Raw genomic sequence first — 22,462 nt, 5'->3', positions numbered from 1 at the left:
AACCCCTCCTCCAGCCTGCCACCTGGGTAGAGAGATAAGGCTCTGGGGTCAAAGGCTAGAGGGATCGATCAGGGAGGGTCAGCGCTGGGAACCCAAGCGCTACCCCATCTTTCCTGTACTTAGGTCTAGAGCCCACAAAAGGGTCTCAACCTCCACCTGCCCCCAAAGGCTGGCCAGGTGTTGGCTAGGACCAAGGTCACATCTTCTCTTCCTGTTTGTCTGGGTTGGGGCTTTAGCCATTTCCTGAGGATTTTCCTCCTGAGGGCTGGGGGTGGGGAACATGACTCAGCAAGTACTGTTCAGAAATCTCCCATTACAGCCCGTGCTGTCCCCAGAGGCCATGGCATAGGATCCAAGACCACCACCCCACCCCCACTCGGGGCTCAAGACTTGGGATTTGTCTTAGCCACCCGAGCCGAGTGGCAGTTGAGGAAGGGTGGAGGTAGCCCTAAGTGCTCTCTTGAAAATGTCAAACAGAACACCCATGTTTGACTTGGTAACGTCCATGCAGATCTGCTCCTTGTCCCCTAGCTTGCACTCCAAAGACAAGGTCATAGGAGGGGGTGCCCTGGCTCTTCAGGGAGCAGAGAAGGCTCCGCGTGGCAGTTCTGGTTGTGACAGGCAGAAGAGGGGATGCTCAAGCCACCCACCCAAGGAAAGGGACCCAGCTCTAGCTCCAGCCCCAGGAGACAGCAGCTCCTTGCCCCCTGGCTTTCGGGGAGGATCTGCCACTGGAATGGTTAACCCAGCAGCCAATCACAGGGCCGTGCAGGAAATACCTGGAAGAGGTCCTGGAGTTAGGGCCACGCAAGTGGAGCCCAGCCCCAGTCTGGCCCCAGGCAGCCCCAGCGGTCCACAACCTGCCCAGACGCCAGCGGTCTCCACACAGCACCATACAGCAAGGAGCATTTTGGGAGCCTGAGGCATGGTGTTCCCAGCCCGGCTCACACAGGGGCTCCTGTTAGCCACGCTGGTGGTCACGGCAGCAGTGGTCCAGCCCAATCGCCTGCTCAGCATGCTCACCTCGGGTCAGGGTTCTCTGGATCGGCAGGCACTGGGCGGCCTGTTAAATACGCTGGCGGCCCGTGTGCACTGCACCAACGGGCCGTGTGGAAAGGTAACAGCCCCACCCGACGGGTCCCCCAGCCCCGGCCCCTTCCTGCCCGCTCCACCCTGTGTCAGGCTGCAAAGGGAGCTGGGCAAACTCCAGGAGGCGGGTCTGGAGCCCGTGTCTGATCCTACTTGCAGGCTGGAGCCGAGCCTTCTCTCCCCTCCTGGGGGCTTATACAGGCCTGGCCTCCTTCTTGGGACACACAGTTACCCTTCCCAGCCTGTCCAATCTGTGGTGACTCCAGGACAACCCACCCACCCTCACCTCTTCGGGATGGGGGAGTGACTGATCGGGACCCCTCTGTGTATGCCCCTAGTCAAGCTAGCCAAACAGGGGCAGGACAGGACATACCATCGCTGATAGAATCCATTCCCTGCCTGTGCCTGGTGGGCCCAATCCAGCCCAGACCCTGTTTACCTGTCTACCCACAGTGCCTATCTGTGGAGGATGTCTTGGCCCTAGGCGGACCTGACAAACCAGGGCTTGCTCCTGAACCAGTCCTAGAGTCCAGATACATTAGCCACTTGAGCGCTGCCGCTGCCCTCTACCTCAGCAACCCAGAGGAAACATGTAAGGACATCCAAGATGGCCTGTTGGCCTCCCATGTGGACCATTACCTGACCCTACTGGAGAGTCCAGAGGCCTTGACCTTGGGTCTGAGCCAGCTACTGCAGAAGATTGAGGCCCATGCTGCCAGCCAACCCACCGGGGAGGAGGAGGTGAGGGCCCAGAGGACTGCTGGGAGTACTGAGAAGGACCCAAGTGTCATGGGAGGGAGGCTGCTCCAGCAGGGGACATCCCGTGAGAAGCGCTCTTGGCTTCTGGGTTCACACCTGGGAGGCTGGGGTGTACTGGGCGGCTTCTGGGAGGCTGGGGTGTACTGGGCATCAAAACTGGGCTTTCACTCTTGAGTGGGACAGTGGCTGGCAGGAGTCTGGGGGGACCTCTCTGGGGGAATGGTGGTAGGAAAGCTCTGGAGGTCAGAGTGAAGGCTGTGACTAGCTGGGACAGGGCTATGGTATAAGGAGGGGCTGTGGGCCGCTGATGTCTTGGTGGGCTGTGCTAGGATGGAGTCCAGAAGTTGACACTGAGGCCATTTTCTTCTCCAGACCTGTGTAGATGTTCCCCAACTGCTGGAGGAAGCTGAGGAAGCAGGAGCTTCCAGAAGTCCCGGCCTGGTCCTGACTGCCTTGCTGGACCATGTCATTAATGGGTCCTGCTTCCAAGGCCTGCCTAGCCCTCAGTACTTTGTGGACTTTGTATTCCGGCAACACAATAGCGAGGCTCCCAATATCACGCTGGCTGGTGAGGCCTAGGCTGAGATTCTCAGCCTCTGCTCCTGGGGGAGGGGACAAGGCTGGAGCCCACAGACTATACATTAACTGTTCTTCTTGCCAGAACTGGAGGTTTTGATGCACCGCCTTGGGGTGGGTGGAGAGGACCACAGTGACCATGATGACCATAGTCATCTGGACAGGGAAATGAGCCCCCGTGACTCTGAGCCCCATGCTACCCACAACAGCAGCTCCAATGTGTGGGACACGGTAAGCCACTCATGCAGTTCTAGAAAAAGATGGCTTTCCACAGGTCTGCTCAGACACCTGACTCCTGTCCTGCTCCCCGTGCCTCCAGGTGTGCCTGAGTGCCAGAGACGTGATGTCTGTGTACGGGCTATCTGAACAGGCTGGGGTGAGCCCACAGGCCTGGGCCCAGCTGAGTCCTGCCTTGGTCCAGCAGCAGCTAAGTGGGGCCTGCAGCCTCCACCCCACTGCCCAAAGTCAAGACCAGCTCAGCCAAGCAGAGAGTGAGTGCCTACCCCAAGGTGTGCCTGGCTGGCCCAGTCAATCCCTGGATGCTGGCCTCAGGTCATTGGGCTCCATGGGGGAGCAGGGAGTGGGCACTGAAGAATGAGAAACCAGTAAGGGAGGGAAGGATAGTGGATTGGGGGGGCAACAGAGCCAGTGTAAATGGACACCTGGCCCCCACCTGACAGCCCACAGACCTGTGGAGCACCTACTCTCCTGGGCTGGACTTGGGTACTTCTCTAGGAAGCTGGGGGCCCTCAGTGGAGTCTAGCTCACCCACAGGGTGTCTGTATGGCCCTCAGTGGAGTCTCACCCACAGGGTGTCTGTATGGCCCTCAGTGGAGTCTAGCTCACCCACAGGGTGTCTGTATAGCCCTCAGTGGAGTCTCACCCACAGGGTGTCTGTGTGGTCCTCAGTGGAGTCTGGCTCACCCACAGGGTGTCTGTGTGGTCCTCAGTGGAGTCTCACCCACAGGGTGTCTGTGTGGTCCTCAGTGGAGTCTCACCCACAGGGTGTCTGTATGGCCCTCAGTGGAGTCTCACCCACAGGGTGTCTGTGTGGTCCTCAGTGGAGTCTCACCCACAGGGTGTCTGTGTGGTCCTCAGTGGAGTCTCACCCACAGGGTGTCTGTACGGCTCTCAGTGGAGTCTCACCCACAGGGTGTCTGTGTGGCCCTCAGTGGAGTCTCACCCACAGGGTGTCTGTGTGGCCCTCAGTGGAGTCTCACCCACAGGGTGTCTGTGTGGTCCTCAGTGGAGTCTCACCCACAGGGTGTCTGTGTGGTCCTCAGTGGAGTCTCACCCACAGGGTGTCTGTGTGGTCCTCAGTGGAGTCTCACCCACAGGGTGTCTGTACGGCTCTCAGTGGAGTCTCACCCACAGGGTGTCTGTACGGCTCTCAGTGGAGTCTCACCCACAGGGTATCTGTACGGCTCTCAGTGGAGTCTCACCCACAGGGTGTCTGTGTGGTCCTCAGTGGAGTCTCACCCACAGGGTGTCTGTGTGGTCCTCAGTGGAGTCTCACCCACAGGGTGTCTGTACGGCTCTCAGTGGAGTCTCACCCACAGGGTGTCTGTACGGCTCTCAGTGGAGTCTCACCCACAGGGTGTCTGTACGGCTCTCAGTGGAGTCTCACCCACAGGGTGTCTGTGTGGCCCTCAGTGGAGTCTCACCCACAGGGTGTCTGTGTGGCCCTCAGTGGAGTCTCACCCACAGGGTGTCTGTGTGGTCCTCAGTGGAGTCTCACCCACAGGGTGTCTGTGTGGTCCTCAGTGGAGTCTCACCCACAGGGTGTCTGTGTGGTCCTCAGTGGAGTCTCACCCACAGGGTGTCTGTACGGCTCTCAGTGGAGTCTCACCCACAGGGTGTCTGTACGGCTCTCAGTGGAGTCTCACCCACAGGGTATCTGTACGGCTCTCAGTGGAGTCTCACCCACAGGGTGTCTGTGTGGTCCTCAGTGGAGTCTCACCCACAGGGTGTCTGTACGGCTCTCAGTGGAGTCTCACCCACAGGGTGTCTGTACAGCTCTCAGTGGAGTCTCACCCACAGGGTATCTGTACGGCTCTCAGTGGAGTCTCACCCACAGGGTGTCTGTGTGGCCCTCAGTGGAGTCTGGCTCACCCACAGGGTGTCTGTACGGCTCTCAGTGGAGTCTCACCCACAGGGTATCTGTACGGCTCTCAGTGGAGTCTCACCCACAGGGTATCTGTACGGCTCTCAGTGGAGTCTCACCCACAGGGTGTCTGTACGGCTCTCAGTGGAGTCTCACCCACAGGGTGTCTGTACGGCTCTCAGTGGAGTCTCACCCACAGGGTGTCTGTACGGCTCTCAGTGGAGTCTCACCCACAGGGTGTCTGTACGGCTCTCAGTGGAGTCTCACCCACAGGGTGTCTGTACGGCTCTCAGTGGAGTCTCACCCACAGGGTGTCTGTACGGCTCTCAGTGGAGTCTCACCCACAGGGTGTCTGTACGGCTCTCAGTGGAGTCTCACCCACAGGGTATCTGTACGGCTCTCAGTGGAGTCTCACCCACAGGGTATCTGTACGGCTCTCAGTGGAGTCTCACCCACAGGGTATCTGTACGGCTCTCAGTGGAGTCTTACCCACAGGGTATCTGTACGGCTCTCTGGCTACACTGGTCATCTGCCTCTGCGCTGTGTTTGGCCTTCTGCTACTGACTTGCACCAGATGCAGCACAGTCACCCACTACGTCATGCAGACCTTCCTGAGCTTGGCTGTGGGCGCACTCACGGGCGATGCCCTTCTGCACCTGACACCCAAGGTCAGCCCTCACTCAGTAGGGTCCTCACCTCCCTTCCTGCCCTGTTCCTAGCCCCAGCCCCAAGCCCTCATGGCCCTGAAGTCCCCAGTCAGTAGCCCCTTCCCGCCCTCAGGTGCTGGGACTGCACACACACAGTGGAGACGGCCACTCCCATGAGGAGGTGGGCATCGGGGCACAGTCCACCTGGCGCCTGCTGGCTGTACTTGGCGGCCTCTACATCTTCTTCCTCTTCGAGAACTTCTTCAACCTCCTATTGCCCAGGGACCAGGTCAGGCTCTGGGGGCCAGGAGGTGGGATGGGTGAGGGCTTGGTAGGCTCTGAACAGTTTTCCCACAGGATCCTGAGAAGGATGGACCTTTCAGCCACGGTGGACACAGCCATGGAGTGTCACTGCAGCTGGCTCCCAGCGAGCTCCGGCAGTCCAAACAGCCCCACGAGAGCTCCCGCTCGGATTTGGTAAGTGGTGAGTCCCACGCTACACAGAGCCCATTAGTTATCTACTTGAGCCAGGGTTCATTCTCGCTCCCCACAGGTGACAGACGAGAGCCCAGAGCTATTGAACCCGGAGTCTAGGAGATTGAAATCAGGTGAGGCCCGAGGGAGATCCTGGGGGCTGTGGATCTGGGGTTTGCCCTTGAGCAGATGGGCAGGACCTGGCTACGGGACCCACACCTGACGTGCCCACAGAACTGAGGCTGCTGCCCTATCTGATCACGCTGGGCGACGCGGTGCACAATTTCGCTGACGGGCTCGCTGTGGGCGCAGCCTTTGCGTCCTCGTGGAAGACAGGGCTGGCCACGTCTTTGGCAGTGTTCTGCCATGAGCTGCCCCACGAACTGGGTGAGCGGTGGGGTGTGGCTTGAATGGGCGGGGCTTAGTGGGAGTGATCTCTTCTGGAGGTGAGCCAGACCATAGGAGCCGGAACAAGACCTCTTGAAGGGAGTGCCCGGTCATTGGTGGACGTGGCTAGAGGTAGAATGGGTTGCCGGGAGGTGGGCAGGGGCCTGGAGCTGGACCGGCCTTTGAATGGGTGTGTCTGCCTGGGATGTGGGTGTACTGGTCTGGTGGGCTGTACCTGCCATGTGAGCGGGCAGAGCTCTTACTGTGACTTGTTCTGTCCTAGGGGACTTTGCTGCTCTGCTGCACGCGGGGCTGACTGTGAAGCATGCACTTTTGCTGAACCTAGCCTCGGCACTCACAGCATTCATTGGCCTCTATGTGGCTCTAGCAGTTGGAGTAGGGGAGGAGGGCGAGGCTTGGATTCTGGCGGTAGCCACTGGCCTCTTCCTTTATGTGGCACTCTGTGACATGGTTAGGATGGTGGAGAGCCTGTGCCAGGGTGGGGAACTACCGGGTGCGGGGGTGGGGGGAGGGGAATCCACCTAGCTGGCTACTGAACTGGGTCCCAACTTCTCAGCTCCCAGCGATGATGAATGTGCGGGACAAGCGGCCCTGGCTTCTTTTCGTGCTGCACAATGTGGGTCTTCTGGGCGGCTGGACCGTCCTACTGCTGCTGTCGTTGTACGAAGACAACATTACCTTCTGACAGCTGTATCCCTTCCCAGTCCTCCTCGTCCCTGTCTCTTGATTCGGTTTCACCTTGCGCAAACTAACTTTTGGATCTACTGGTTAGCCAGAGGATCCAGGCTTCATTTCCCTGCTCTGACTTCAATAAAGACTTCCTTGCATTAAAACCAAATGCACTCTTTTCTTGTAGAGCCTCCCGGTGAAAGCTGGGGGGGGGGGCACCACCTCCTTCCTCAGTATTTTTCTTTACTATGGACAGCCTGCTTATCTTTTCTATTGTTAAGAGAAGCTTTTTCTTTTTAGCTGCTTTGGTTTATCCCCCGCCAGTCGCCTGGGCTCTGCCGCGCCAGCCTGGTTCTAGATCCGCATCAGTCCCAAATAAACACACAGGAAGCTATATTCATTATGAAGCTGTTGGCCTTGTTTGTCTCTTACTGGCTAGCTCTGCTTTAAGTAATTACCCCATAATTGTTAATCTAAGTATGTCTCTTACCGGAGAATAGTTCCAGGCTTCCTCCTCGACTCCTAGTCCCTCCTATCTAGGTTTTCTATTGGCCAGACAGTACTTTATTGACAAATGCACAGGCAAATAACAGGACTTCCCCAACATTCTATAATAAGCCTGGGGAATGGTCAGTGTTCTCCAGGATCTTGTGGGTCCCTGTTTCCAGTCAAAACTAACATCACCAGTATTAGTCACATATAGGGTTCCTTTCTGTCATGAACACAAGCCTAGACCACCTGTCGATACGGGGCTACTCCACAGCTCTTGGCAGAATTTGCTGTCTCAAATGCTGTTGCATTAGTTTTCAGAGATTGATATAATAGTTCACCTTAGGCTAGGTGCCTAAAACAACTGAAATTTATTCTCCCATAGTTCTGGATGCCAGAATACCAAAGGCAAATTGTCATTGGGCATAAGAAATGGAACTGGGGGGCTGGAGAGATGGCTCAGAGGTTAAGAGCACTGGCTGCTCTTCCAGAGGACCTGAGTTCAACTCCCAGCAACCACATGGTGGCTCAAAACCATCAGTAATGAGATCTGGTGCCCTCTTCTGGTGTGCAGGGATACATGCAGGCAGAACACTGTATATTTAATAAATAAATCTTTAAAAAAAAAGAAATGGAACTGGGGCCAGCAGTGGTGGTGCACACCTTTGATCTCAGCACTCAGGAGGTAGAGGCAGGTGCATCTCTGTGAATTTGAGGCCAACCTGGTCTACAAGAGCTAGTTCCAGGACACCCAGGGCTACACAGAGAATCCTGTCTCTATAACCAGAATTAAGTAGGAAAATAAGAAAGCAAATCTTGGAGAACTTTGAATTTACCAAGCAGTTGCTTTATAATGTTTTTTCTTTTGCTGTTTTTTTTTCATGACAGGATTTCTCTCCTTTTGCTTTTATGATTGTTTATATTTATTTTATAGTATATTTATATAATATAATATATTTAGAAATAATATACATAATTTACATGCCTATTCATATAGATTTATGTTCATATAAATATGCAACTTATATACTTATATAAATTTATATAATATAACTGTTACATTATTTATTTGGGGGAAGGGTCTCACTTTTGTGTGTGGGTTTTTTCTGGGGTATCACTATTTTTGATTGGTTTGGAACCCCATACATAGACCATGGCTTTGAACTCCCAGAAGTCTGCTTGCTGCTGCCTCCTGAGTGTATACTACAAAGAGCTTTGTTTTTGTTTTTAAAGATTTGTTTTTTATACAGTGCTCAGCCTGCATGTACACCTGCAGGCCAGAAGAGGGCACCAGATGGTCGTGAGCCACCAGGTGGTTGCTAGGAACTGATCTCTGAGTTCCAGGCCAGCTTTGTAGCTAGGGCCAAGGCTAAGAAGACACATTGTCCTGAAAAATCAACCAACCAAACAACAAAAACCACAAAAAAATCTCACCCTGCCTGTGTGACTACTCTCACCTAAGAACTCCGGGTGCTGGAAAGTCCACTCTGGGAGTTTTAGGAACCCTTGAACCTTATAAACGCTGTTTATTTCTGGAGTCCTTATAACCTTTCTCCAGAATAGAATTTTCTTTTTCAAGACAGGGTTTCTCTGTGTAGCGTTGTAGACTAGGCTGTCGTCGAACTCACAGAGATCCTCTGTGTTGGAATTAAAGGCATGTGCCACCATGGACAGGCTTCAGAAAAGAATGTTTTAATTGCTAATTAAACCCGGGTCACACTGGGTAACCAGATTGGTCTCAAAAGTGCACAGTCCTTCCAGAGATTACCAGGATTACAAGTGTGAGGTACCATGTGAGGGGTCTTCAAGACTTTTTTGTTTTGAAGATTTTATTTTATTTTGGTTTATTGAGATAGGATTTCTCTGTGTGGCCCTGGCTGTCTTGGAACTCATTCAGTAAACCAGGCTGTCTTCAACCTCAGAGATCCACCAGCTTCTGCCTCCTGAGTGTTGGGATTAAAGGCTCGGGCCACCATCACTGGGTAAGATTTTGTTTTTTAAATTATGTGTGTATGTGTATGTGCCAGCACGGCCGAGCTGCTTTCATCCCAGCACCTGAAAGGAAGAAGCAGGCAAAGCTCTGTGAATTCGAGGCCAACCAGGTCTTCACAGAGTTCCAGGACAGTCAGAGATATGTAGGGAGATATTGACTTAAAATATAAAGGGCAGGGCAGTGGTGGCACATGCTTTTAATCCCAGCATTTAGGAGGCAGAGGCAAATCTGTGAGTTCGAGGCCAACCTAGTCTACAAGAGCTAGTTCCAGGACAGCTAGGGCTACACAGAGAAACCCTGTCTCCAAAAAAAAAAAAAAAGAAAGAAAGAAAGAAAGAAAGAAACAACAACAACAAATTTTTTTTTTGGCTTTTCGAGACAGGGTTTCTCTGTGGCTTCGGAGGCTGTCCTGGAACTAGCTCTTGTAGACCAGGCTGGCCTCGAACTCGCAGAGATCCACCTGCCTCTGCCTCCCGAGTGCTGGGATTAAAGGCGTGCACCACCACCGCCCGGCCCTTTTCCTTGCTTTATTTCTGGGATTTCAAGGTTCTAGATCTAGCTAATGAGGAAAACCTTGGAGGGAGCAGAGTGGGTACCAGCCCAGCTCTGGGACCAGGCTCTTCAGTTCTTACCAAGTTAGGCCACTAGGGGCCGCGGTGCGAGTGCAGCCTCGGCGCGCAGGCGCATAGGCGAAGTAGTCCGGAACCCTGTTTCTCCACTACCAGGTCGGTCCTCTTAGCAGGCAGGTCCGGGCGGGAAGCGCAGGCGCAGAAGCTCGGAACCTTGTGGCTGGGTTAGCGCGCGCGGCCGGACCGAGTCCGCTGCGGTCCCTGTCCCCCCCGAGTCGACGGCTCCGGCGTGACAGTGGCGGCAACATGTATGCGGTGTACAAGCAGGCACACCCGCCCACCGGGCTGGAGTTTGCCATGTACTGCAACTTCTTCAACAACAACGAGCGCAACCTCGTGGTGGCCGGCACCTCACAGCTCTATGTGTACCGCCTGAACCGCGACGCCGAGGTAAGCCGTGTCTCCTGAGCGGCGATGCCCAGTCCGTACCACCGTCACCTCGGCAGGGCCCCCCCCGCCCCGTGCAGGAGCCGCCGAGCTTTGCCTGCGGTCTCCTGCAGACCCCAGAGACGGCTCTCCACCACCACGTTACCTGGCGTCATCCTACCCTGCCTGCGGTCTCCTGTGTGTTCTTTGGTACTCCCAGCAGATTGTCGCAGACCTTCCGTGTGCTTAGCCGTAAGAACATGGCGATGGACCAGGTCCCTGAGGGAGATGATGCTTTTAGTAGTTGAATATACGCAGACTGCCGCAGTGTCTCCGGGAGTAAGACTCAGTGAAGGAGCCTGGGTGCTTCTTCCAAACAGCAAGAGCTTTCTCTGAGATTGAGCAAGTTTGTCGGGGGAGGAACACTTCGGCCTAAGGAAGCAAGGCTAGGTGTAGCTTGGGAACCGACTACTAGCGGTAGCTGTGGTAAAGTGGAACAAACCCACCAATGGATCAGAAACGCACCAATAGATAAGATATAGGGATGTTTTGGTTGCTGGGGTGACACCAAATAGTTCAGGAAGCTTAATGATGTATTTATTATGTATACAGTGCTTTGTCTGCATGTATGCGTACAGGCCAGGTCTCATTACTATGTGGTTGCTGGGAATTGAACTCAGGACCTCTGCAAGAGCCGACAGTGCTCTTGACGGCAGAGTCATCTCTCCAGCCCCGCAGGAAGCCTTCTTGCAAGAGGCCGTTTCTGTGGATCTTGGTAGTGCCTGCCTTCAATCGCAAGCAGAAGCAGACAGATTTCAGGGTGTTCCGGTCTAAACTGGTTCCACGCCAGTCAGGGCTATATAGTGAGACTCCATCTCAAAACAAAACACAAATGAAGCCAAAAGGGAAGGGCAGCTTCTAAAATTTAAAAAAAATTTTTTTTTTGGTTTTTACGAGACAGGGTTTCTCTGTATTGTTTCGGAGGCTATCGGTCCAGCCTGGCCTCAAAGTCACAGAGATCCGCCTGCCTCTGCCTCCCGAGTGCTGGGATTAAAGGCGTGCGCCACCACCGCCCGGCGTAGTCAGTGCTCTTAACTGTTGAGCCATCTCCCTGGCCCCTTTTCTTCTAAAATTTTAAAATTAGGTTTATTGTTTGATTTTATGTGAGTGTTTTGCCTACATATATGTATGTGCACCACATACACCCTTGGTGTCCATGGGGATCAGGGTTATGGTTGTTTGTGCCAAATGGGTCCTCTGTAAGAGTAGCAGTGCTTTGAAAGCTGGGCCATCACTCCAGCCCCTGAAGAGGCAGCTTCTTAGGGGAGGTGTTCAGGCAGAATCGTGAGGTGGAAAAACCAGGGTACTATGAGAGAGGGACCATATATTTTGTTTGTTTTTTCAAGACAGGGTTTCTCTGTGTAGTTCTGGCTGCCCTAGAACTCACTCTGGAGATTAAATTCAGAGATCCGCCTGCCTCTGCCCACAAGGGCTGGGATTAAAGGCGTGTGCCACCACTGCCTGGGTCTCTCAGACATTTATTAGTGTCTGCTGTGTGGGATACCTGGAGAGAAGCCTGCTCTGTGGAGTTTGCCCCTGGTGAATGACAGGCCACATACAGACAGGGAAGATGCAGTGTCACTGGGTCAGCAGACCTGGCCTGAAAGTCTCGCCCTTGTAGAAGATGTGATTCAAATAGACAGGGAGGTATGGAGAAGCGTGTAGGAGTTAGACAAAGTGGTCCAGGCAAGCTGTTTGGCGATAGAGGCTAAGGGATTGAGGGAAGAGGGACAGCAGATAAGGGTTAACAAGGTGGAGCTCCACGACCCATTCTCCAAGAAGCGAATGTTGGCAAAGAAATGATCTTGTCCAACTTATGTTCCACCGAGGTCCAAGGAGACTAGTCAGGAAGTGGCTATAGCTATTAGGCAGGAATTAATGGTGGCCTGTAATACTATAGTATAGCTATGAGGTGACAGGAAGCCATCCGTCAGGATGGATGGAGAGGAGCTGAGAGTGACGCCAACATTTTGCCAGTGTTGTGGGTCACGGGTCTGGGTTTGGTCTTAGCAGTTATTCTAGTAGTGTTGCTATTCCATGGTGGCCAGGGGTAGGAGCTGGACTTACAGGTGGTTGTGAGCTGCCTGATATGAGTGCTAAGAACAGAATTCAGGTCAAGAGAAAGGGTTTTAAAGGCGAGGGAGAGAGCAGCATAGCTGTACACTGGGAATGAACAGGAGTGTTTGCTTTTTTCAGGGGAGGTGTTTGATTCAGAGTTTCTCTGTATAGTAACCTTGGCTGTCCTGGAACTTGCTATGTAGACCAGGCTGACACTGAACTCACAGAGATCCTCCTACCTCTGTCTCCCAAGTGCTGGGAGTGCCCAGCTGAGTGTTTGTTTTTTTTTTTTTTTAGTATTATTATTTTGGTTTTTCAAGGCAGGGTTTCTCCACTGTAGACCAGGCTGGTCTTGAACTCACAGAGATCCGCCTGCCTCTGGCTCCTGAGTGCTGGCCTTAAAGGCATGTGCCACCAACGCCCGGTTGTGTTTGGATTTTTAATGGTTAGGGTACATTCTAAAGATAGATCCTTGAGATCAGGACCTGTCCCTGGCTCTTAGCTGGCTTTTGGGAACATGTTCACCATGCTGGATTACCTCATCCAGCCTTTATGCAGGGGAAAGGAGGTCTCAGTCTATGTGCCATCCTCTGTTCAAGCCCATGGGAGGCTGCCCCTTTCTGAATGGAGACGGAGGAGTGGATGGGGAGAGGGGAGATAGAGTTGGTGGGGGATGGGAAGAAAGGAGGGAGGAGAAACTGTGGTTGGTATGTAAAATAAGTAGAAAAAAAGTTAAAATGAAAGATAGATCCTTGAAACAAAAGCTGAAGCTAAAATGGCAGCTCTTTTTTTTCTGGCCCTAGCAGAACAGTAGGGCTCCTCCTGTCCCATAGACGGGATGAACGTGATGGAGGGCTCAGTCCAGTTGCTGATTTGTGACAGGCTGTCTAGGATAGATAGGCACATTCTGTCAAGACACACTGTGGTCAGGTTTGGACAAATCCAGAAGGGGCAGGCTGGCTGTGATTTGTCCATTCTTCTGTCCTGTTCTTTGTACCTATCCTGGCAGCTTACGGCCTAAGATAGTTAGTCATCTTTCTAGGATTTAGATTTCCAGGAGTCCAAGGTTGAAGCTGCCAGGCACCATAGAGCGAGACCAAGAGGGCATGGTGTCCTTGCTCCACAGCCTGTCCTTCAGAGCAGCCCCAGTGTGTTTAAAGTAAATGTGTCATTCTTTTGTTGCTGCCTTGAGTTTGTTCCTGTGATTAATCCCAGCACTCGGGAGGCAGAGGCAGGCGGATCTCTGTGAGTTCAAGGCCAGCCTGGTCTACTGAGCAAGTTCCAGGTCAGCCTCCAAAGCTATAGAGAAACCCTGTCTCAAAAAAAAAAAAAACAAAACAAAACAAAAAAAGAAAGAAAAGAAAATGCAGCTGTGTGTTGTGGGGACACCCAGTCCAGCACAGCTGGCACCTAGAGGTCAAGGCCTCACTTCTGTTTTATTGTTGTTACTGTTTTTGTTTTTGTTTTTTCAGAAACAAGGTTTCTCTGTGTAGCCCTGACTGTCCTGAAACTCACTTTATGGACCAGGCTGGTCTCAAACTCTCAGAGACCCACCTGCCTCTGCCTCCCGAGTGCTGGGATTAAAGGCGTGCACCACCACTGCCTGGCATATTATTGTTTTTATTGGGGGGAGCAGGGGAGTATTGCCAGGGGAGTGTGCCTGTGCCACACGTGCAGGACCTGCAGCTGGCACTGAGCCGCTTGGCGTCAGGTGTAAGCCTCTGGGTGCACAGTGAGCAAGTCTGAGGCTACATAGAGAATGTGTGCAGCACAGGAGCGGGCTTCTAGGAAAGCTGGAGGTGTGGCTTTCCAGCGAGGAGCTCTGTGGATGGGGGTAGCGATACGTGAATGTCCGTTTGCCCAGGATCACCTAGTTTATACACTGACCTTGCAAAGTAGAGCTTGCTGATGGCAGGGGCCAGGCCTGGGTGGACTTTCCTGTCCTTCAGATGACTGTGTCCACGGATAAATAGGGCTACCTGGTGTGTGGCTTCTTACTGCTTCCTTTTCCCTTCCAGGCTCTGACCAAGAATGATGGGAGCATGGGTAAGTGTGGGATAGCCCCTCTAGCCCTGTACCTGGGTGGGGTGTTTATGGGTGACCTAGGAACAGGACCCAGGTCTGACTTGTTGACCTCTACTCCAGAGGGGAAGGCCCACAGAGAGAAACTAGAGCTGGTAGCCTCCTTCTCCTTTTTTGGCAATGTCATGTCCATGGCCAGCGTGCAGCTTGCGGGCGCCAAACGTGATGCCTTGCTTCTCAGTTTCAAAGATGCTAAGGTGAGCAGTCTGAGTCTGGCAGGAGGTCCCGGGCACAGTGGTGTGTTACAGGGAACAGTGCTGGGCTGGGGTTATCGGGATTGGTATTGAATGGGTTACCGTTCTGACCTCCTGTCTCCAGCTGTCAGTGGTGGAATATGACCCAGGCACCCATGACCTGAAGACCCTGTCTCTGCACTACTTTGAGGAGTCTGAACTTCGTGTAAGCCAAGCCTAGGAGTGCCCCAGGCTAAGCCTCGCAATTCCCTCTTCCATTTCTCCTCTGCCGCCTGGTGCTTCCCTCAGATCTTTTGTAGCCCAGCTGATGTCCCCTCTGCCCCCAGGATGGCTTTGTGCAGAATGTGCACACACCTCGTGTGCGGGTGGACCCCGACGGGCGCTGTGCAGCCATGCTCATCTACGGCACACGGCTGGTGGTTCTGCCTTTCCGCAGAGAGAGCCTGGCGGAGGAGCATGAAGGGCTCATGGGCGAAGGGTGAGCGCCAAGCTAGGTGGCTGTGGTCCCGAGACCCTAAGAGCCCTGGGCTTTGTGCCCTGTGCCCTCCCGCTGACGCCTCTGGTCTGCAGGCAGAGGTCCAGCTTCCTGCCCAGCTACATCATCGACGTGCGGGCTTTGGATGAGAAGCTGCTCAACATCATCGACCTGCAGTTCCTACATGGCTACTATGAGCCCACCCTGCTTATCCTGTTTGAGCCCAACCAGACCTGGCCCGGGTGAGGCTGGGACCCTCTGCTACGGGCCCCAAGATGTCCTGCCCATGCAGGGCTATACATAGGGGGATGGGGTCACTGGGTCACTGGCCTTGGGAGCAGTGTGACTGCCTCTGGATGACCTGCCTGCTGCTCTAGGCGGGTGGCTGTGAGGCAGGACACGTGCTCCATTGTGGCTATCTCGCTGAACATCACACAGAAAGTCCACCCAGTCATCTGGTCCCTCACCAGCTTGCCCTTTGACTGTACTCAGGCCCTGGCTGTGCCCAAGCCCATAGGTAAGGTGTGGCGGTATTGAGTGCGGTGGGGGTGGGGCCGCAGTGAGCTGCCTTGACAGTGGTGTCTGCCTCCAGGTGGGGTAGTGATCTTCGCTGTCAATTCACTGTTGTACCTGAACCAGAGTGTTCCCCCATATGGTGTGGCTCTGAATAGTCTCACCACAGGCACCACCGCTTTCCCACTACGTGAGTGGGGTGCACGATGGGATGTGCGGGATGTGCGGGGTGCAGAGTGGGCCATGTTCAGGGCAAGGCATCCAGGTTGCATGATCATCCTGTACCCACAGGTACCCAAGAGGGCGTACGGATCACCCTGGACTGCGCGCAGGCAGCCTTCATCTCTTACGACAAGATGGTCATCTCCCTGAAGGGAGGCGAGATGTGAGCCCACAGCCCGTGAGCCCTGACCTCTGAAATGCCCACGTTCTCAGCGTGCCCCTTGCCCACTCAGCACCCTTGTCTTCCCACAGTTACGTGCTGACCCTCATCACCGATGGCATGCGTAGTGTCCGAGCGTTTCACTTTGACAAGGCAGCTGCCAGTGTCCTTACCACCAGCGTGAGTAGGGACAAGGTTGGGCGCCTTCTGGGCCCAGGTCTGGTCGTGCTCTTACTCATACCTCTCCCTCAGATGGTCACAATGGAGCCTGGATATCTGTTCTTGGGCTCTCGCCTGGGCAACTCCCTCCTCCTCAAATACACAGAGAAGCTGCAGGAGCCCCCGGCCAGTTCTGTCCGCGAAGCTGCTGACAAGGCAAGTGCCCACAATGTGGGGTCCCTGGGCCTGTCCTTCCATGACCCCCTGTGTGGGACAGCCTCAGGGCTACTCATTTCTCATGCCACGCAGGAAGAGCCTCCCTCTAAGAAGAAGCGAGTGGACCCCGCAGTGGGCTGGACAGGTGAGAGGGGGGACTGGGACGCGAGGGGAGAGCAACAGTCCATGGCTGGACTCTGCTGGGCTCTGTCTGCTGCAGGAGGCCAGACGGCGCCACAGGATGAGGTGGATGAGATTGAGGTGTACGGCAGTGAGGCCCAGTCAGGCACACAGCTGGCCACCTACTCTTTTGAGGTAAGAGTGGGGAAGGCAGTGGATATCCACCCCCTTTACCGTAGCTGACCATTGCTGTGCCCACAGGTCTGTGACAGCATGCTCAACATTGGGCCCTGTGCCAATGCTGCCGTGGGCGAGCCTGCCTTCCTCTCTGAAGAGGTACCCAGGGCTGGGACGACAGGGTCAGAGGCTGGGACTACAGGTCAGAGCCTGGAGGTCAAGTGGAGAGCTGTGTCCTTACCCTGCTCTGTAGTTTCAGAACAGTCCTGAACCAGACCTGGAGATTGTGGTTTGCTCTGGCTACGGGAAAAACGGGGCCCTGTCAGTGTTGCAGGTGGGTGTAGGAGGGACGGGAGACGCCAAGTACGACTTAGCGGGCTGAGCCCTCACTCCCACGCCATCTTTATTCCAGAAGAGTATCCGGCCCCAGGTGGTGACGACCTTTGAACTTCCTGGCTGCTATGATATGTGGACGGTCATCGCTCCTGTGCGGAAAGAGGAGGTAGACTGCTCTGAGGAGACCCAGAGGGGCAGGGGTGTGCAGCCCCTGGGGACACTGGGGCTCAGGGGGTCACGGGGCAGGGGTGTGCAGCCCCTGGGGACACTGGGGCTCACAGCCACATACTGCCCTTGACACACTGTGACCCCTGCCTGCTGCCCTTTGCCCTCACAGGAAGAAACACCCAAAGCAGAGAGCACAGAGCAGGAGTCTCCTACCCCCAAAGCTGAGGAGGACGGGCGAAGGCATGGCTTCCTTATTCTTAGTCGGGAAGACTCAACCATGGTAAAAAAAAAAAAAAAAAGTGGAGTCTGGGACTAGGAACAGGGTCCCCTGGGGAAGGGCACCACTCACCACTGTCACCGTAGATCCTACAGACTGGACAGGAGATCATGGAGCTGGACACTAGTGGCTTTGCCACACAGGGCCCCACAGTCTTTGCCGGAAACATTGGGGACAATCGCTACATTGTCCAAGTCTCACCACTGGGCATTCGCCTGTTGGAAGGCGGTATGTATGAAAGGTAGCTCTGTGTGAATGGGTCTTGAGGTGGTATGGACTTGGCCACCTCACCCTAATGACCTGTGTCCACAGTGAATCAACTCCACTTCATCCCTGTGGACCTGGGTGCCCCCATTGTGCAGTGTGCTGTGGCTGATCCCTATGTGGTCATCATGAGTGCTGAGGGCCACGTTACCATGTTCCTGCTCAAGAATGATTCATATGGTGGCCGCCACCACCGCCTGGCACTACACAAGCCTCCCCTGCATCATGTAGGCTCCCTACCCTTGACGCCTCTGCCTACCCCTGACGCCTCTGCCTACCCCTGACGCCTCTATCTTCCCGCCGCCCGCCCTGCTCCTGTCTGAACCCCATCCCGTTTCCTACAGCAGTCGAAGGTGATTGCCCTCTGCCTGTACCGTGATGTCAGTGGCATGTTCACCACCGAGAGCCGTCTGGGTGGGGCCCGTGATGAACTTGGGGGCCGAAGTGGCTCAGAGGCTGAAGGTCTGGGCTCAGAGACAAGGTGCGTAGGGACTGGTATGTGTGTGCTGGCGTCCCCACGGCAGGCTGTGATGGGTCTATCTATTGGTCCCCAGCCCCACGGTGGACGATGAGGAAGAGATGCTCTATGGAGACTCCAGCTCGCTCTTCAGTCCCAGCAAAGAGGAGGCCCGCAGGAGCAACCAGCCCCCGGCTGACCGTGACCCTGCACCCTTCAGGGTGGACCCCACCCACTGGTGCCTGCTCGTGCGGGAGAACGGCACCATGGAGGTAGGTGCGTTACACACACAACAGAACCACAGCTCAACAGCCTTTGCTTCCGCTCTTAACCAGTGTCCTCTCTCCAGATCTACCAGCTCCCAGACTGGCGGCTGGTATTCCTAGTTAAGAACTTCCCTGTGGGCCAGCGGGTCCTGGTGGACAGTTCTTTTGGACAGCCCACTACACAAGGTGAAGTCCGAAAGGAAGAGGCCACGCGCCAGGGGGAGCTGCCTTTGGTCAAGGAGGTGTTGTTGGTTGCTCTGGGAAGTCGGCAGAGCAGGCCTTACCTGCTGGTAAGCTCCTTGCCACCTGCCTCCCAAGGCCCTGCCACACCCTCATGTCCTTCCGCTCCCTACCTTCACTGTCCCTGCTTGGACCCCAGGTGCACGTGGACCAGGAGCTGCTTATCTATGAAGCCTTCCCCCACGACTCTCAGCTCGGCCAGGGAAATCTCAAAGTCCGCTTCAAGAAGGTGCCAATGGCCATACCCTGCTTGGGCACGGGGTAGATTGGAAGGTCAGGCCACAGGGCATAGCACTCACTGTGGCCTCTGCCAGGTCCCTCACAATATCAACTTCCGTGAAAAGAAGCCAAAGCCATCTAAGAAGAAGGCAGAAGGTTGCAGTACCGAGGAGGGATCTGGAGTCCGGGGCCGTGTGGCCCGTTTCCGCTACTTCGAGGACATTTATGGCTATTCAGGGGTAGGCAAGTGGCTTGGGCGAGGGCCTGGCTTTGAGGACAGTGCCTCCCTCACACCGCACTCAGAAGTGTCTGCCTCCAGGTCTTCATCTGTGGGCCCTCACCTCACTGGCTGCTGGTGACTGGCCGTGGAGCTTTGCGTCTACATCCCATGGGCATCGATGGCCCCATTGACTCCTTTGCGCCATTCCACAATGTGAACTGCCCCCGTGGCTTCCTGTACTTCAACAGACAGGTGAGGAGGCTTAGCCTAGGCCAGACCAGCTGTGGGAGCAGAGGGCCAAGACAGTGGAAACTTGGGGCTAAGCGATTCAACTCTGAGCTAACCCTGGGAAGATTGAGGTGGGACAGATGGGGTGTGGAGGGCTGCGCAGTGAGATTTACCTGCCTGCACTTTAGGAACACGCTGGAAATGACTGCTCTGGTGTAGCCTCAAGTCTTGGTCCAAGAGCCAGGCTGAGCTGTCTTTTTTTTATTATTATTATTTTATTTATTATTAAGTATACAGTGTTCTGCCTGCATGCCAGAAGAGGGCACCAGATCTCCGTTCCAAATGGTTGTGAACCACCATGTGGTTGCTGGGAATTGAACTCAGGACCTCTGGAAGAGCAGCCAGTGCTCTTAACCTCTGAGCCATCTCTCCCGCCCCAAGCTGTCTTTACCTTTTGTTTTGCCTCTTTGCCTGAGCCTGTTTAACCATCTGTGCCATTCAGACGATAGCAGGGATTAAGACCCTGATGGCGGGTGTTTTCCAGGGGCTAGTGACACAGAATTGCTGGTGAAGGGTGGCCTGGATCACGGACATTGGCTCCTTTGTCTGTTTATTGTTGGAGTTACAATCGTGTCCAGTCCGTGGGGTCCTCTGGCCCTGGCCTTCCCATGTCCTGCACTACTGTCCACCAACATGAAGCGACCCTAGACAGTCAGGCTGCCAAAGCTTTAGCCTCTCCAGGCAACTGCCCAACACAGCAGACCTGATATCCCATGACCACAGAACTAGAGAACATTTGGGGAAGTCTAAGTTCATTGGCCCTGCCCTTGTCCACCCCAGAGCAAACTGACTTTGCTGCCCGCTGCACCCTAGGGTGAACTGAGGATCAGTGTCCTGCCTGCATACCTGTCCTATGATGCTCCATGGCCCGTCAGGAAGATCCCGTTGCGCTGCACAGCCCACTACGTGGCCTACCATGTAGAGTCCAAGGTCTGTCCCTGTCCCACATCCCCCAGACACCTTCTAGCCTGGCCTCTGGCATTTGACACCCTCTTAACACCCAGGTGTATGCTGTGGCCACCAGCACCAACACACCTTGCACTCGAATCCCACGCATGACTGGTGAGGAAAAGGAATTTGAGGCTATTGAAAGAGGTATGCAACACTTGAGGGTAGGGTGGCCAGAGCCTGGCTGCGCTGTCTACAGGGTGACTAACTCATTTTCCTTGTCCCAGCAGATGAGAGATACATCCACCCCCAGCAAGAAGCCTTCTCCATCCAGCTCATCTCCCCAGTCAGCTGGGAGGCCATTCCCAATGCCAGGTGAGGGTGGGCCTGCCAGGGGCTGCCCTTTGGTGACAGCTTGGAGGTGGCGAGTCCTAATGAAGCTTGGCTTCGTGCAGGATCGAGCTGGAGGAGTGGGAGCATGTCACGTGCATGAAGACGGTGTCACTGCGCAGTGAGGAGACCGTTTCAGGCCTAAAGGGCTATGTGGCTGCTGGGACTTGCCTCATGCAGGGGGAAGAAGTCACATGCCGTGGGCGGGTAAGGGCCTTTGGGTGGGGGGCAGGCAGCCCCCAGCAGACAATCTGCCACCTCCATGCATTCCCTTTCCCTTCCAGATCCTGATCATGGATGTGATCGAAGTGGTCCCTGAGCCTGGGCAGCCTCTGACTAAGAACAAGTTCAAGGTCCTGTATGAGAAGGAGCAGAAGGGGCCCGTGACTGCGCTGTGCCACTGCAATGGCCACCTGGTGTCAGCCATCGGCCAAAAAGTGTGTTGTTTATTCGTGTCCTTCCCTTCCCTCCTGTGCAGCTGTGTGACCTCTAACCCTGCGCTGCTCACCATCTCCTGCCCTTTAGATCTTCCTGTGGAGCCTGCGGGCCAGCGAGCTGACGGGCATGGCCTTCATCGACACCCAGCTCTACATCCACCAAATGATCAGTGTCAAGAACTTCATCCTGGCAGCAGACGTCATGAAGAGCATCTCACTGCTGCGCTACCAGGAGGAGAGCAAGACCCTGAGCCTGGTGTCCCGGGTACGCACAGGGACCGGTGTGCAGGTGGGCGCCAGTCCAGTGCCTGCTCCAACACTGCCTTCTCCCTTTCCCAGGATGCCAAGCCTTTGGAGGTATACAGCGTGGATTTCATGGTGGACAATGCCCAGCTGGGCTTCTTAGGTGAGTTTGTGGGTCCTTGGGAGGCTACACTAGTGGGGTGTGGAGAGCTGAGGCTGACTCTGAGTCTCTGTCCATCAGTGTCTGACCGGGACCGCAATCTTATGGTGTATATGTATCTGCCAGAAGGTGAGTGATTCCTCTCCGGCCTCTCCTTGGGCTGGGGACCAGGCAGTGGGCAGGTCTTGACTTGAGTTCCTGTGCCCAGCCAAAGAGAGTTTTGGGGGCATGCGCCTGCTGCGCCGAGCAGACTTCCATGTGGGTGCCCATGTGAACACATTCTGGAGGACCCCATGCCGAGGGGCTGCTGAGGGGCCCAGCAAGAAGTCGGTCGTGTGGGAAAACAAGCACATCACGTGGTTTGGTGAGTACTGGGCTAGGGGTACCTAGGGATGGGAGGCTCAGCCTGGCTCACATAGCGTCTCCTCAGCCACCCTGGACGGTGGCATTGGGCTCCTGCTGCCCATGCAAGAGAAGACATACCGCCGACTGCTGATGCTGCAGAACGCACTGACAACCATGCTACCCCACCACGCTGGCCTCAACCCCCGTGCCTTCCGGTGAGTGTGCCCCTTCCCGGGTCTCTCCCTGTACCCCACATATGCTCTGACTCCCTTATGTCCACTACCCCAGAATGCTGCATGTCGATCGGCGCATCCTGCAGAATGCCGTGCGCAATGTCCTCGATGGAGAGCTGCTAAACCGCTACCTGTACCTGAGCACCATGGAGCGCAGTGAGCTGGCCAAGAAGATAGGGACCACACCTGACATTGTGAGTACCACCTCTCTCACCGGAGCCCGTCTGCCTCACCTGTCCTACCCACTCACACCTTTACATCATCCCACAGATCCTGGATGACCTGCTGGAGACAGACCGTGTCACTGCTCACTTCTAACCCTGATACCACCCTGCCATTGTACACTTCTCTACCCATTTTGTATAAAAGAAAAAACGATTTCTTTCAGACAA

The 22,462-nt window shown here is 54.9% G+C and overlaps 2 protein-coding genes across 2 annotated transcripts; both read left to right on the top strand.

Moving 5' to 3' along the window:
* Positions 1 to 585: 585 nt before the first annotated feature.
* Positions 586 to 6,890, top strand: Slc39a4 (solute carrier family 39 member 4). Its single transcript, XM_005086039.4, has 12 exons — positions 586 to 1,117; positions 1,543 to 1,830; positions 2,221 to 2,416; positions 2,510 to 2,655; positions 2,744 to 2,915; positions 5,024 to 5,196; positions 5,309 to 5,464; positions 5,533 to 5,652; positions 5,729 to 5,783; positions 5,884 to 6,036; positions 6,320 to 6,507; positions 6,614 to 6,890. Exons 1-12 carry the CDS (start codon positions 926 to 928, stop codon positions 6,740 to 6,742), a joined length of 1,968 nt encoding a protein of 655 aa, XP_005086096.1. The 5' UTR covers positions 586 to 925; the 3' UTR covers positions 6,743 to 6,890.
* Positions 6,891 to 10,015: 3,125 nt separating this feature from the next.
* Cpsf1 (cleavage and polyadenylation specific factor 1) lies at positions 10,016 to 22,457 on the top strand. The gene is made up of 37 exons (XM_005085997.4): positions 10,016 to 10,227; positions 14,340 to 14,367; positions 14,467 to 14,600; positions 14,722 to 14,802; positions 14,924 to 15,075; positions 15,168 to 15,314; positions 15,450 to 15,589; positions 15,665 to 15,775; positions 15,877 to 15,970; positions 16,060 to 16,147; positions 16,220 to 16,342; positions 16,436 to 16,487; positions 16,563 to 16,657; positions 16,724 to 16,798; positions 16,893 to 16,973; positions 17,052 to 17,141; positions 17,313 to 17,423; positions 17,507 to 17,648; positions 17,733 to 17,911; positions 18,029 to 18,165; positions 18,239 to 18,413; positions 18,491 to 18,697; positions 18,787 to 18,876; positions 18,962 to 19,105; positions 19,186 to 19,338; positions 20,188 to 20,304; positions 20,379 to 20,469; positions 20,553 to 20,637; positions 20,718 to 20,859; positions 20,937 to 21,089; positions 21,178 to 21,354; positions 21,429 to 21,495; positions 21,574 to 21,621; positions 21,701 to 21,856; positions 21,923 to 22,052; positions 22,126 to 22,264; positions 22,341 to 22,457. The coding sequence occupies exons 1-37, from the start codon at positions 10,084 to 10,086 to the stop codon at positions 22,386 to 22,388; spliced, it is 4,326 nt and encodes a 1,441-aa protein (XP_005086054.1). The 5' UTR covers positions 10,016 to 10,083; the 3' UTR covers positions 22,389 to 22,457.
* Positions 22,458 to 22,462: the final 5 nt, after the last annotated feature.

Source organism: Mesocricetus auratus, unplaced genomic scaffold (assembly GCF_017639785.1).
Source record: "Mesocricetus auratus isolate SY011 unplaced genomic scaffold, BCM_Maur_2.0 Super-Scaffold_100055, whole genome shotgun sequence".
In the NCBI taxonomy this organism is placed as follows: Eukaryota; Metazoa; Chordata; class Mammalia; order Rodentia; family Cricetidae; genus Mesocricetus; species Mesocricetus auratus.
Note: the sequence above shows the minus strand (reverse complement) of the source record. Positions and strands in the feature narration are given on the sequence as shown.

What these genes read in the sequence shown, in the direction of transcription:
- Cpsf1 (XM_005085997.4), top strand. Translation starts at nt 10,084, where the DNA reads ATGTATGCGGTGTACAAGCAGGCACACCCGCCCACCGGGCTGGAGTTT. An exon ending in TCCTGTACTTCAACAGACAG is followed by an intron (nt 19,339 to 20,187) that starts GTGAGGAGGCTT and finishes GCTGCACCCTAG; the next exon opens with GGTGAACTGAGGATCAGTGT. An exon ending in TGTCAGCCATCGGCCAAAAA is followed by an intron (nt 21,090 to 21,177) that starts GTGTGTTGTTTA and finishes CCTGCCCTTTAG; the next exon opens with ATCTTCCTGTGGAGCCTGCG.
- Slc39a4 (XM_005086039.4), top strand. Translation starts at nt 926, where the DNA reads ATGGTGTTCCCAGCCCGGCTCACACAGGGGCTCCTGTTAGCCACGCTG. An exon ending in GCTCCAATGTGTGGGACACG is followed by an intron (nt 2,656 to 2,743) that starts GTAAGCCACTCA and finishes CCGTGCCTCCAG; the next exon opens with GTGTGCCTGAGTGCCAGAGA. An exon ending in TCCTATTGCCCAGGGACCAG is followed by an intron (nt 5,465 to 5,532) that starts GTCAGGCTCTGG and finishes GTTTTCCCACAG; the next exon opens with GATCCTGAGAAGGATGGACC.